This window comes from Paramormyrops kingsleyae, chromosome 7, assembly GCF_048594095.1.
Source record: "Paramormyrops kingsleyae isolate MSU_618 chromosome 7, PKINGS_0.4, whole genome shotgun sequence".
Taxonomy (NCBI): Eukaryota; Metazoa; Chordata; class Actinopteri; order Osteoglossiformes; family Mormyridae; genus Paramormyrops; species Paramormyrops kingsleyae.
The window spans coordinates 17,828,389-17,843,750 of NC_132803.1; the positions used below are offsets into that span (position 1 = coordinate 17,828,389).

The following is a 15,362-nucleotide window of genomic DNA, read 5'->3' on the forward strand; positions in this document are numbered from 1 at the left end:
AGAACAGCCACAATAAATCAGGTTCAGAATTAAAATCCCACATTCTCACCCAAGTCAGTCATCATCCTTGCCTCAAAGGACGGAATAACCTAAGACTTCCACTTTCAGGAGCATACCGACTGCCCACAGCCCTGGCAGTTAGCAAAGCTAAGCCCCATAGACCATATTTACCTCAAATACACTTATAAAACTGTGTGAGACCTAAGTGGCATATAGGCACAGTCATTTCATTAAGCTAACCAGTGACCATACTTAGCTGAAAAATATTAAAATTGGGGGAAATACGGAATGAAAGGTTAACCTCTTATCTGTTATAAATGTAGCGCACTGCAATACACGGCATTGTACAAGATTCACCGTGATGGAAAGCCGCCCCCCCCCCCCCGGTAAATGTGTCAACCACCGTCCCACAGCACCGGGCGACCAAAGGCATCACCTGTGGCTGCGCAGGAGCCGGACCAGCGACTTGGTGACAACGTTCACCTCGTGCTTCGGGGCCAGGTGCCAGTACAGCTGGGACACTGCCATCACCACCTGAGTGCGGGAAAGGCTCCATCAGTCAATCGGGAGGGGGGGGGGTTGTTATGAAGGCAAAGCCTCCCAAGACATTTCTAACCAGCCCACACACTACACAGGAGCAATGAATTCACTGCCCACCCCTCAAAAGAACTGCTTAGTTAATTTGTATTTCATCTATATCAAACATGTTAATGTGGTATAATCCAGGGAAAGGTTTCAAATATACTGCTTTTATTTTTTTTAAACTAACCATGTCAAACAAATGCATCAAAATAAAAGGAATGTAGCCCTTTTGCCCTGCCCTCCTCCCAAGTTATGGAAATGCAAGGTTGTGCTGTGTGCACAGTAATACATTAAGTACATTACTGTTCCTGCCAGAAGTATTCATGGGGGGGCGGATGGGTCACATTCCTACTATAACTAAGCACAGAACAGACTGAACGGACTTCTAATTCCCCCATATTAAATCTGGGCCATGCAGGATGGAAAGACAAGCCACACATTGTGTCATCACTGCGATGGAAACTGTCTGTAGTAACAAATGTCTCCACTGGGGGCACTGTTCTTTCTAAACTGGTAGGATATTAGTATGAATGACAAAATTTATAAGAACCATAATTTTAAAATGTCATTAATTTACAGACATGTATTATCATTGTGTACTAAAAATACACGATGACCAGAAGAGCAAAGTCTTGAGAGCAGCATTACCGTTAATTTAATAAGCCATTAGAGTTTTAACAGCAGGCTATAGCACCGCCATAAAAACAGCGAAGGCCAGCCTCAGCATCTCGCGGCTCACCGCAGTGTTTCGGCTCTGCAGCAGCGGCTTGGTGTTCCTAAGCAGCAGACGGTGGTCTGGATCCATCACATAGGGCCTGCTGTCGGCCTGCTCTTTCTCCTCATCAGAGTCGTAAAAGGTCTTCTCGCTGTTCTCGTCGAACTGGGCGTCCTGGAAAATGCACAAATTCACTTGTTCTTTGTGCGTCAAACCCGGTGAAAAGCTGTGTCTATGATGTATTACAGGGGGTACTCAATCGGCAGACCGCACGATCCGAGTCATCGATCGAGTAACCACCCCCATTCGGTGAAATATTCCAGAGCCACCCCACCTCCCCCCCCCCCCCTCGTGGGCACCGGACCTTGTCTTTGTATCGCTGATGGAATTTGAATGTCGGGGGAAAAATAATTGAGTCCATTGCTTATTATTCCTTACTAAATGCACCAAGCATATCATTCAGAATTTCAACCAATAACCATCACCCAAGAGGACAGGGTCAGGGGTGAGCCAGGAGCGTAAGGCAGAAGGGGTGGGTAACAGCCCGGAAGGCGGGGCACACACACACCCTCAGAGAATCATGGGAAATTTAAAAACACCAGCTCACCTAACTGCACATCCTTGGACTGAGACTGAAAGCTACAGTGCTGAGTGTGGCAGAGAGTGCTACCCACAGCCACTGCGCTACATTAGCAAATGAAACCAACGACTTATTATGCTTAAAATGCAAAAACAAAACTCAAAATAAATAAGCAGGGGTAGACATTAATACACACAACACTGCTTCTGCTATTGAAAGTTGGCATTAGAAAGCTTTTTGCTCACCCTTGACAGTCATATTTCCCCCCCCCTCATTTCTATTCTTCTGTTTACAGACAGCTTTAATGACGCTGCTCTGAATGCATTTGTAATTACCGGTTTACAGATGCTGGCCCCTCAAAGTGCATTAGCCTGCCGTGGAAATGACAGCACGCCATCAGCACGGAGAAGGGCCGCCCCCCCCCCCCCCAGAAGCGAAAAAGGAAGAACACGAACGACCCCTCAGCACTGCTGCGTGTCAGTCAGTCACCAGCCGCATTTCTGCTGGGTAACTTCCTCACCTTTATTCCCAGCCAGGCTGGGCTGATGCCAGTTTAGAGGTAGTTGATCAAGTAACTGGGCTGATGCCAGTTTAGAGGGAGTTGATCAAGTAACTGGGCTGATGCCAGTTTAGAGGGAGTTGATCAAGTAACTGTGTTAGACTGGCTGACTTGATTTCATGTTGGCTTTGCAGAATGGGGGGCACGCGGGGGTAGCGGAAAACGGTAGCAGGGACAGATTTGTTCTGTTGCTGAAGTATCTAGTTAAATGACACGTTTCCTCCACAGGCCTCCGTTATAGCCATACAAGGCCCATTAACTGAGACATCGAGGTGGTCAGGAGAGCTCAGGAGCGTGGAGCTTCCTGCAGTCCATGAGGGCCATCAGTGTCCAGCTTTTCTCCTCATACCACCAAACTCTTCAACACACTCCGACCTCAGCACCCGTCTGGAATTCCACAGATTGAATTAATTCATAACAGCTAACCAGCTGCACCAGTCACTTTATGCATCAGTTGTATATAACAAATGGAAGAGCTGTCCCCCCCCTCCCACCTCCTCCACTTCCTCACCTCACCTTTTAACCCTACTATTCATGCACTGCAAGCTGTTTACAGCTGAATGTCCAAAGGCTGTTTTTAGTTTCGGACAAACGCCATTTTGTTTCATTATACGCCTGCAGTGGATATAAAAAGTGTACAGACCCCTGTTAAAATGCCGGGTTTTTGAGATGCAAAAAAATGAGACCACTTCTTCATGACTGTCTTCACTGTATTCCGTGGTATTTTCTAACAACGTTGAATATTTTTGCACCCTTCTCCTGAATGATACCTTTCAACAATGAGATCCCTATGATGCTTTTAAGCCGTCTGCGAAACAATGCCTTTAGCTATAGGATGCAGCGGAGTAAAGTTCAGAAAAATCCTACTACTAGGGCAGCTGATCTTCATTTGGGGTTAATCAGTCACGTTAATTGAACCCAAATACTGAAGGCTATAAATAAAAGGTGCTTCAACAAAATGTTAGTTTAAGGTTGTATACACTTATGCAGCCAGCTTATCTTTTATACTTGTCTTGTATTTGTAAATTTTCCTTGTAAAAGATTAATTTGTTTTTCATTTGAATTGTACAGGTTATAGGTCACATTAAAGGTGGGAAAAGTTTGGAAACGATTTACCGTGGTCTAATTTTTCACATCACAAAAACCTGCCATTTTAACAGGGGTGTGTACACTTTTTATACCAACTGTATTCTGAAATGACAAAGTTTGACTTGACTTGGCTATTAGTCATGGTAAAGCACAGGTAACACTACCTAGGTGGGTTTATGGCCATCGCTGCCTCTTTTCTCTCCGTCTAACCCTCCACACAGTTATACTGCAAAGCCATTCAATAATTCCTTCCTACAGACAGACTGTACTGTAATTAGATAATGAACCATTAAGCAGTGTAAAACTGAAAAATTACTCATAAAATGAGACGTATAGGCCGACAAATGTAGGTTTACTTTACGGCGAATTGCATCTTTTCAATGAATCTGCACATTATAGGAATCATTCAGAAAGAAATTTACCGGGGAAGGGGGAATATTTGGGGGGAAGCAGCACTCAGTGACGTCTGTTGTTCATACAGCATTAGTCACCTGAAAAATACCGGGGATGATCAGGAAGGTTTTGTGGGAACCCTCCGAAATTATTCTTCACGTGTTTAACAGCTCACAGCACCGAATTACTTAAATTAGTGTCTTATCAACAGCAGAAATGCGAGATGAGGCGTGTTACTGCCTCATTAAGGGGGCTAACTGGTAAATGCAATTACTTGCCAAAACATGATCCATGCTCTATGTTCTATGTTCTAAGCTTGACCACCCAGAGAAGTCTGGGACTAAATTGCAGAACACTGACCTAAGAATCGCCCTCAAGGAGATCTGGTACTAAGCCATGACCCCAAGAGTTCCGATACCAGATATCTGGAAACTGCATTAAGGTTCTACCACCAGCAATTCTAGAACCACGGCACAATTTCCTAAATCTGCTTTCAGAGGCCTAGTACTAGATCGCTGGGCACTGAGCTAGGACTGCTTTCATAGGTCTGCTGCTAGATTCCTGACACTTCATTAAGAGGTATATCTTTGCTTTGAGACAGACTGTGACCAGATCAATCTGGTTACACTCTCCATTGCACTCTCACCTTTCATGTCGCCAAAGCGTCGAGCTCCCTCTCTGACACAGATTATGACTGTAGATCTGGGCTAACTCAATCTATCCACCATCTGAAACAAGCCTAGGACAATGTAGCGTATGCGGGCCTATCAGACCACGACCACCTCTGGCTTTATTTTACATGTGACCTCTCTCCTCTGTGCTTGCGGGCTCCATGAAAGTGCGGCCGCTCGCACTAATTTCCCGAGTTAAAACTGACGGCTCGGTGAAAAGCAGCGACCTTCAGATTGCACAGCTCATTCTGCAAATTGCCCACCAATCCCCCATAACACAGCGCAGGACCACAAGGCATGATAAGGTTGGGGAGGGGAATCAGTCTGCAGACATATAACTTAGACACCAAACCATAGCTTGCTTGCATTTACATAAGTCATCCTCGGAGAGCGTTGATCTTCGCAAAAATAAAATGAGAAGGTCTTCTAGTAAATTAAGAGAGTATTTATGAAGTAAAAACTTTCAACCTGTTCCCTCAACTGCATATTACCCTCCGGGCAGAAACGAAAGCAGTGGAGGAAAAAGGTCATTTGTTTTGCTGATTGTATGAACAGGAAAACAAAAGAAAGCGAGTTGGAGATATGCAAAACGTAACTAGCTCATCATTGCCCCAGAGTCGAGTAATTTCAGAAGACTAAATTGCAAATGCCGTGCTGCGCTGAGAGTTGGCGCTAAGCTGAAAAGGTTTAATTTCCATTTTTCCTGTATCAGCTTTATTTATAAATGTCGCGGCCTATGAATATCCTTTTATTTCCTTATACTCAAGCAGCCTCTTAACAAATCTTCTCATTAATATGTAAATTCGAAGTCAATCGGTCTTCTCTCCGATGGCGCGCCAAATCTTCGAGTACACTGTGTAATCAGCTTTCACCCGGCATCCGCTATTTATCATAAAATGTCACCTTACGAGAGCAATGGCATGTGAGGCCCTCCCCCTCAACCGGCATATCCTTGGAAGGCCTGGAGACTCCATAGGCCTCAAATGCTATATATACGGGGGGGGGGGGGGGGACAGGGCACCTCAAGGACAACCCAAACTGCATGGAGTCTACAGTTTGGGCTACTGAGACTAGTTTCGGAAAAAAGGTTTGGAAGATGCCCTTTTCTGCGATGTAACAGGACATTTAACCAAATTAACCACAGCTAAAGGTGCAGCAGCTACCATCACCATTAGGGGGAGCTGTTAAGCCTCCTAAATTATTTTCCACTGGCAGCATCGCAGCACCTCATTCAGGTCTGAGAGAGACGAGCCTCAGCCACCAGAAAGTCAAGCAAAACGTCTCCATCTGCGATGTCTGCAAAAAAAAAAAAAACTTAAGAACCTATAGAGGAACCAGAAGAGAACTATTTGGAAGGCAGATGCTGCTGGGGGGAACGATTCGCATAAGAGTGCTAGACTAATGGGGAACGACAGACAGCAAGTGGCACCTGGTGTGTAGAGACAGCGAGAGAGGAAGTGCACACTTGGAAAGCAACCATGTGATGGGGGTGTGCAATGTGGACAGCCAAGGCTACAGGAATGGGGGGGGGGGGGGGGGGGGTTTAAAAAGGAATACAGTTATACCTCCCCAGGTATAACAATACACAGTATGTGGCAGCACTGGCTGCATGTCATTACTGAGACACTGGAATGACTGACTGCTCCATTTCTGCATCCTTACCTGAGACACTTCCGGGATGGCTTTATAGAGACAGACACAAATGAGGCATTATCAAAAGAGACAGCAACGGTTTAAATCCGAATATTACGCCTTTCAAGCATTTAAATAACTGAAAAGAGACTGGAGTACCAACTGAAACAGAGAAGCAGAGTGAAGGATTATTGTGCACCTTCAAAAACATTTCATTACGGACTGTAGGATGGGCAGATTTTCGTTAATGCTGAGTAGCAAAGGACCAAAACCCCCAGGTATTGAATAGTGGGATCTCCTGCCCCCCCCCGCCGGGTGACCCACCTCCCTCCATGGGCTGAGGAACTGCGTTCGGGCGTAGCGTGTCAGCATGTTTATGATGACCACCTGGCCCCACTCCTCCACATCCACCAGTAGGTGGCAGAGCTTGCGGTAGTTCTTGTGGATCAGATCGATGCGGTCCGGACATACCTCCTCAAAGGCCATGACCACGCTGCCTGCCACAAGCTGGGGGAGGGAGAGGGGGGGTGCAGGGTGAATGCTCAGTCTATTGGCTTAAAGGGAATACAGCAGCTTAGGTGACAGATTGTGTGTGCCGACTAAGGACAAAGTCTCCTGAAACAGATGAACACAAAGAGACAGGAATCACATGAATATACATAAAACGTAACACCACATGTACCTACAAGTATATATCATTATAAATACACATATTCACAAAACAAACAGACAAACAAACAAACAAACATGTTGTGGTCCACACCAGGACCACAGCTGTTATTTGAAGACACAATCTGGAACACCATGCCTGTCTTGACCATAAGGCAGGCAGCATGAACCCAGGGCATCTGCAGTGATGAGTGCAGACTATAAAACCACATACAAAACAACCCCAGTGCCAATTTAGGCAGTGGAGTAAAAACAAAACAATTATTAGATCCCAAACAAAAAAAGGACACTTTAATTAGGTAAGCTAATTAAAGGATTTTGCATCCTAACAAATGTAATTACATTCAGCCGCCAGTAGAGCGTCGCCCTAATGATTTGAACGTCTACAAACCTGTCACTTAGCTCCCCCGCTGAGGCAAAAACGAAGAGCACCGTTCAGACGAAGTCTCGCCCCAGCTGACGTGTCACCCCAGTCTGTGTCCGATTTAACGGTACATTCATACAGACAACAAAGGTGGGGGGGGGGGGGTGATCTAGTTAAGCTCTATATATATATATGTCAAAGATTTCGAGAAGTCTGTGATTCCGCGATTTTCCTGGCAGCTGACGGATACGAGGTTATTAATATGCAAACGGAATTAAACGGTGAGAGGGGAAGAAGCTCGGAATGCTGTCTCCCCATTACCGACCCCCCCCCATCCGGCCCCCCCCCGGAGATCTAACATGCTTTCCCATCAGGTGCGAACGTGGCCCCGCATTTATGGGATCCGGTAACGAGCAGCCGTGCACACGCCAGCGTTGTGAGTAAACAGATGCCATTTGAATAACTAATGGGCGGCCATGTTGGCGAAGCAGGTAGCTTCAAGGCAAGAAAAACAACTGCGATACTTTTTCCACTCACAGTGTTGTTTTCTTTCACCTAGAAAACCAGGTAAAATATTTTATATTGATTATTATTATTAGTGGCATTACATTTATTATGCAAATGTAAGAACACAAATCTAGCTAGTCTATTAGGCAAAACACTGTTCAAAGATAAATGGTCATATTTTTGTAGATGCTCCTCAGCAAATACAAGTTTATCAACTTGTGTTTCAGGTTAATTTGACCGTTTATGGATTTTTATGAACGATATCCTGAACAAAACAGCTTAAATCATGAACCGGCCTTTTGCCAAATTGGTTGCAATTCAGGCTTAACACAAACACAAACAGCTGAAGTCCAACGTTAACTGTGAGCCCGCACAGCGTCAGCGTGCGGCCCAGCAGCCCCGCCTCACCTTCCTCCTTCTTTGTGACGCCTGGGTAATGGGCAAGACCCATCTGTCTCTGCCCGCGTCTCCCTGGTGCGGACTTCGCCCATTAGCGCTGTTCCAAGGTAAACTACATGTGCCATCTACAAACCTGACACGCTATCTATGGAGTTCATATTTTCTCGAGATTATCTATGCTAGTTGACAAGCCGGTAATGGAAAAAATCACACTAAGCAAATGGCTCCTCTAATAACAATAAATTTCCTATAAAATTACGAGGGGTACAAAATGCTTCCTCGCATCTATTTTGCCATGAATTCTAATTAAGGTGGCGGAAACCTGAGAGTGCTGGGTCATCACTGGAGGACTGCTGAGGTTTGATTGATAATGCGTCGCCGGGTTGGCCCAGGCTGCCAGCGATGCCGCTCGCTTCGGAATTAATGGCCGTCCCACCTACCCTAATCATACGGCCCCAATGATATCCCCCCTTCTTATTTCAATTTCGAGAAGGCACGGGAAATAGGAGAGATCGCTCATTTATCTTGTAATGGCGGGATAATAGATCCATCACAATGAAACATCTGCACAAACTCAGTGTTTTCCTCCCTTGGCGACACTAAACACCCCCAACCCAAATCTGCCCACCCACCACCCCAGAGTGACCTCTGAAATCAATACTCTGGCAGGAACCCACCCAAACTTTTGATTCAAAACTCATACCGCAAGATGGACTAGACGTGCTACTAATTACCTTAAACTCCTAAAGCGCTTTCACAATAGACCGGAGTAGAACTTGCGCATTATATATGCATGTAAATAAATACTGACGCCTGCAGATCCGCTACACGGATATATTGCTGAGAAAGACAAAACATAAAAAGGTACATCAAAGCTAATGTATTACGACTGTATTACGACAAATTGCATTTACTTTACTTTCAATTAAATCACTATGGCTGACCGTGCAAAAAAAATGCACACGGAGGAGTGGAAAAAAAACCCACGAACCAGAGATAAATCGAAGAATGAAAAGTATTGTTCCTGAGAAAGAAAAAATTCTCTGATACGAGAATACATGTACAGACAGAAGGAGACACAGAACAGCACCTCCTAATAGGTGCCAAACGACGACCCCGGGTGACACCTTCTGAGTCATTACTGCCCCCCCCCCCACCCCACCCCAACAGAAAGTGCGTTTTTATATGAAGGGGTGATCACTCTTAGTTAAAGCCTTAACTAAACATATCATGCATCTGGTATGAGGACCATTTTTCATACGTTAATTTCGATATCCCTTCATGACGTGGCTGTGAAATCCACCGCCCTGCTCACAGACAAGCTGCCGTGAAGCCAATTTACAGTATCTGCATGCTGGCATGGAGGCACCCAAACAGACGGATTCTGGAGAAAACATGGCATCCTATTCAGCCACTTCACAGTTCAAAGGACACACACAAATCAGCATGCTCTTTTTTTTTTTTTTTGTTTATACAGAAATTACTAACCAATTGGCACAAAAAAAAAAAAACAAACAAAAAAAAACAATCGGGACGTGAAGAAAATGCAGATTCCATATCTATTACATCAGCTAAGAAGAATGTTTTTTTTTTGGGGAGGGGGAGTGTTAGGGGCCCGGCATCCATCTTGAAAATGACTGTCACCGGGATGAAATTAACACAGGGAAGGGATGCATTACATGAGCTGCAAGCTGTCAGCCCAACCTGGCTTTGCTCTGTCAGCTCTCGTTAATCGAACGAGGCCTACGGAAAAGGTGGAGCGAAAAAAACAAAAAACAACAGCTAGTCCCTCTCTGTGGCCTGACAGATGTAAAAGGGAACTACAGTGGAGGTTAGAGCCTCCCATCCCATCCCATCCCATCCCATCCCATCCCATCCCATCCCATCCCATCCCCCACTGTGCCTCAGGCCCCTAAGCTCGGCCTGCCCCTGTTGGGCGACTCTTTGCAAAGTGGAAGGGCGTTCAGACAGAGGACATCGATTTCTGGAGAATTGATTGTGAAATGTGCTCTGCGGGGGGGGGAAATAAAAAAAGGCAAATGTGTTTCATGCCCTTGTGAAATTCCTTCGAAATTCACTCAGTTGATATTGTGCAAATTATATAACAGATGCATAACCTATATTCATGGAACATAATCAATGCGAATGAACAGCTGGTTTGCATTTAGGGTAGGATGTTAAAGACCCAAAGACTTAGCATCATTGTGAAAAGCATAAAAAAAAGCAAATGGTCTCTCAATGTTGTGCTTAAGAAATATCTCAACAAATAACTGAAATATTAAAGTTTACCAAAAAGTATCACCACTGTAATGGAGCCACTACCTTAATCAGGCAAAATGAATCTATTATGTGGATGGTATAGTGGCCCAGTGAGTAACATTGTGCCTCATATGCTGGGAACTGGGGGTTTGTCTTGCACCTGAAAAGCAAACTGGAAACCTGAACTTGAATCCTGCCTCCCCTCTTCATGTGCATGTCACCTGCACTTGTGTAGGTTTCTAATGTCCAAAGACATGTAATTAGTTACATTTGCATCTCTAAATTATTTACATTTCTCAGTGGGTCTCCTGTCCAGCGTGCATCCTTCACCTACACCCAACACTATCTGAGATAAGCTCCACGGCCTCCCCATGACCCAGACAAGAAAAAACCATTACATTCCGTCCCTCCTATTTACGTCAGTGTTCCACAGCAACCCAAACCTGCAAAGAGTCTGAATGCATCATTTTAACTGCGGAGTGCAGACACGAACCTCATTAGCCTGTTTCCTGCTCTGCCTTTTCAGAAGGACCTGCTCTTAACATTTAGATGAGCGGCTACCTACCATAACCAGCTAATATTTCTACGCAACATGCTAATAGGAAGCTGGCAATCCAGGTTGCCCAAAGGAACGCGAGCATCGCTGCCAACCATCACTGTACCACTGCAGTATAGGACAAGGTGGCTAACAGCTCTGGTGCTACGCAACATGACGCTGCTGTGACCAAGAGAATTCTGTATGCTCTACATGCATAAATGGCATGTTGATTTACAAATTAATTAACCGATACAATATCCTCAACTACAGTCGAGCACCAATTATACATAAACTCAATTCTGAACCAACCAAATTCTAGTATATGTTGATATAGCTGAACTCCTGTGCCTTTGGAAATTAGGCAAATTAGGGAAAGTCAAACTTTGACAGGAATGTAAATGACAGCCATGCCAGCCAAGGCACACTGAAGGCAGCAGGATACACCTCATTGCTGTCACATATGCTATGATTGCACGATAATGGATATACATACAGAGTATACTTCACTCATCCCTGGCGGAAGCATGCTATAGGAGTACTGCTATAAAGGTACAAAAAACATAACTCACCTCTAGTGCTGAACAATCTTTGAAGCAGCATAGCATGTGGACTTCAAAAAGTCCCTAAACTAAAAATTCAGGCATAGTTTTTTTTTTTAAATCTGCAGGCAATTAGGCTGTTTATCCAGCACAAAAGCTAATTGCCCGGCAAATGCTGCTACAAGGGGAGCTCTGATACTTTATTTCACAGGTTCTATCACAACAGATCTCATGCTCATGCTAATGCTAATGCTAAGTGTTGGCCTACTGCAGTGTTATTTTTATCACCCATTTATTTTCTTGTATTTTTGTAGCACTGTGGTCTGTAAGGAGGTCACATGCAAGGACTCCATTGCACTATGTACACAACACTAAGACCTTAAAACATTAAAATAAAGGAAGTCTGGTGTATGTAACAGGTACGCTTGGGCAGTATTGAATTTTTCATACTGTCCAGACATTATACAGCAGCATATGGCATATATGCCATGGTGAAAATTGAGTGTAGAAGCAGGTATGGATGTCGGCCACAAGGTGATACCTGGATGGGTGAGAGATTCCCCAGCATCACCAAACCAACATCATACTTCTAAACCGAAAGATTTGTCCACATGCTCTGGGTTTTAGCACTGAATGAGATCAGATTCAGTGTGCAGGCCGGGGGGGGGGGGGGGGGGGCGATAAGCTCTGCAAACCTTAACCAGGTTATAGACTAAACTGCACATTGTGAAATCAGAACATGAAATTCAGAATGGGGGGGTTGAATGTCCAGGAAAACCAGACAAAAACAAGAATCTTAACAATACTCAGAATACCTACACATATAGTCCATTATAGTGACAAAGCACGACCCACCAGTTACTGAATCTCATTTTTCCTGAAGAGAACATGGCAGTAAATGGGCATCAATTTACCAACAAGTTACATTTATTTCAAGGCTGTTTTGTCCATAAGTACAGTAAATTCAACATGTGTCTCGCAATTTGCTATTTGACAGTGTGTTTTAGTCCAAATGGTAATGAAATATTTTATTCATACAGAAACATACATATTTTATTTGTCTGACTGGTTATTTATTTGGTTTATCTATTTATCTACTTAATTTTAATGCTAATAGTTTTTCAAGTGGGCCAGTCTTTGTTTTACTTAATGTAATACACATTTCTGTTTAGCAGGTAAACAGTGGCCAACAATAACGTTACAGGGAAGAAAAGCTTGACTACAGCTCCCCCATGTGTCCAACTGAGGTAAATGCAAACACACAAAAAAAGATTGTACCACCCCAACATCACAATCAACAACAGATTAATTATGAGCGCTACCTGCATTTAGAAGCTTTAAAAGGTTTGTTTAACCTTCTACTATACTTACTGTGCTTTTGTCCTTCAACAATTTTTCAATCACCTCAATCAGATGGTCTTTTTGCTCGGGGTCAAGACTAAAAATGAAACATATTTGGAGACACTTTTAGACGACGGAGTTACATCTACTGCTGCCATAATCTTCTCAGAAAGCGTGCAGACGCCTCAAAATGACGCTCAGAAAGAGAACTAGGCCACAGTGGACCTGGCGGGCTTTGGCTACCTGTACAGCTTCTGGATGGCGTGGGCTGCAGTCTTCCTGACGTACGGGGACAAATCCGCAGCCGCCTCCTTGATCGCCAGCATCATGATGGGCACGATGATGGGCACACGGATGCTGGACAGGACCCTGAGAGCGCTGGCTCGGATCAGCTGATTCGGGTCCTGTCGGGGGCGGGGAGGGGGGGGCTGAGTAAAGCAGAGCGGTACCCAAACGGAGTGGCATGGCTGGGGCGTCCAGCATATTCCAGAGCCGCCTGCCTGCACCACCTCTTTCTGGGGCATTTGTGGTAGTGGCCACACTGTTAGCCAAACCTCGCTTAAATATTTCGCTGTTGCCGGGTTTGATCACTGGGGGTCAGCCCCGAGGCTCTGCCCCGCACTGCAGATACAAAGGTTATCGTAACGCATCACAAGGTGGACAGAAATGGATGCCGTCTAAGCTAAGAACATGTCGCCCGCTCACCCGCCATATTGATCCGCCTCATTTTTGATTCCCTAACTAACCCCCGCGTCCCCCGGGCCGGCCGCCCGGGACCGCCTGCTGCTAGGAGGCCAGCCGATGGATCCCGCACAGCCAGGAGAGAGACGAGACACTTCCCCAAGCCCAGATGTGGAGATAAATTGAAGCCTGATTGAGAACTAGCAGGGGTTGAAATGGGTTTTCGGCGTGGGGGTTTGAACAGCATGCAGGCCGCTTTCCAAACATCGACGTCTCCGGCCGCCGCTGTAAAAATTCTCCTCCTTCAGGTGGACATAAGCAGCGCAGGCCAGAATACAAACCCACAGAACATCAGCGGCCGAATTTATTCCCAATGTCGTATGGCTTCCTAAATAAAGAGGTTTTCCTATTGCGGCAGCACTATGCTACTTCATAAAGTGCAACTCAAATTTAAATGCTGTTTTTTGAAAACAGTTACAAATCGGGGGACAGATACAACTCTGCACCATGCGTGAGCGGTTCACCCTTTCCCAGAGACCATTATTCCTCTGCTGAAATAAGACATTGTTTAGGGGTTGTGCTAAAGAAGCAACCAGCTGTGACATTGCATTTACTCACTCGCACACGCCATACGTTTCCAGGAAACGGGACGTGCCGTTTCGGAAATAAAAACTCGCCATAAATTAAGTCACAGGCAGCTGCGACAATGCTATAGACAAAAATATTGTTTGTGATCGTAAAAAATGACACCAACCCGCTGCTCACCATGTCACACTTAACCCACCTTTTCGCCAAGGTTCTGATTTATTGACTTAATCTGATTCAGTATTTATGATTTACAGTAAGAATGTATAGCTCAAATTAATGTTTTGTGTACAAGGCATGGCCCTGCCTGCAAAGCATTATGGGAAGGAACCAGGGTGCAGGGACTGACCTTGAGGCCACGTTGAAAGGTGCTGATGGACAGCAAGGCAAGATCCTGCTGCTCCTCGGCGTATCTGACCAGGTAGACATAAACCAGTTTCTTCAGCTGCAAAAGAATCACACACAGAAATGTTCATGTGCACAAACGCGAGTATGCGAGCACACGAGTGCGCACGTCACACGCGCACGCACATACACACGGTTCTCAACAATCCCAAGGAAACCACAAGTTCAGAGGTTATCCATCTAGGACTTTCGCTCTCCATTACGGTACTTTGATTTCCTCTAAATTGCACTTTGAGAGATATATAATGAACCCCATACGTGCCAATAAATTGTTTCCATCAGCATCGACCACCAGCGTTCGCTTTCGGGAGAGCTCCGCCGGAATTCCCACTTCTCCCGCAGGCGTTGACGCGGCAACAACGGCCGACGCGGCCGATATCGAGTGGAGCGGAGTGATCCCGTGCAATCGAAGGCAGCCGAGGCCCCCTTGTTTTCCTCGGACGGGGTAACAAAGCCATTACGGGTTAAAAGGCCGGCTTGACAGAAGCAGTTTGCTCTGATGGTGTGGCGGGTAGCTGGGTCTACCCGCCATCGTTTACTTTCTATCGTTCCCTCCCACCATCAATGCGGAAGAGAGGCTGCGCAAATACTCAGTCGAGTCGCCAGATGAGTTGTGATTGCGGGTCAGGGATCAGGCCCTGCTGTAATGCGGGCGGATTCCACAGGTGAAGGGCCCCCGAACTGGCACTGCGTTGCCATTTCAATCATCGTTCGTGTGATTATGAGGTAAATGAACAGCGTAACTCACTTAAAACGGACACGGTGCCAATCTGTCGCCGACTTCTAAATTTAATTTACACGCACAGGGATTTGATTTGAATTCTAAACACCAAGTGAATTACTGTCATGAGAGC

The 15,362-nt window shown here is 45.3% G+C and overlaps 1 protein-coding gene across 2 annotated transcripts in view; it reads right to left on the reverse strand.

Moving 5' to 3' along the window:
* ap3b1a (adaptor related protein complex 3 subunit beta 1a) overlaps positions 1-15,362 on the reverse strand; it is an 80,665-nt gene that overhangs the window by 53,442 nt on the left and 11,861 nt on the right. For both annotated transcript variants that reach the window (XM_023823058.2, XM_023823057.2), the window contains exons 4-9: positions 14,453-14,548; positions 13,081-13,241; positions 12,868-12,934; positions 6,546-6,728; positions 1,322-1,471; positions 437-534 (exon numbers count right to left, since the gene is read on the reverse strand). In XM_023823058.2, the coding sequence (XP_023678826.1) occupies positions 437-534; positions 1,322-1,471; positions 6,546-6,728; positions 12,868-12,934; positions 13,081-13,241; positions 14,453-14,548 (755 nt within the window). The remainder of the gene's footprint in view (positions 1-436; positions 535-1,321; positions 1,472-6,545; positions 6,729-12,867; positions 12,935-13,080; positions 13,242-14,452; positions 14,549-15,362) is intronic.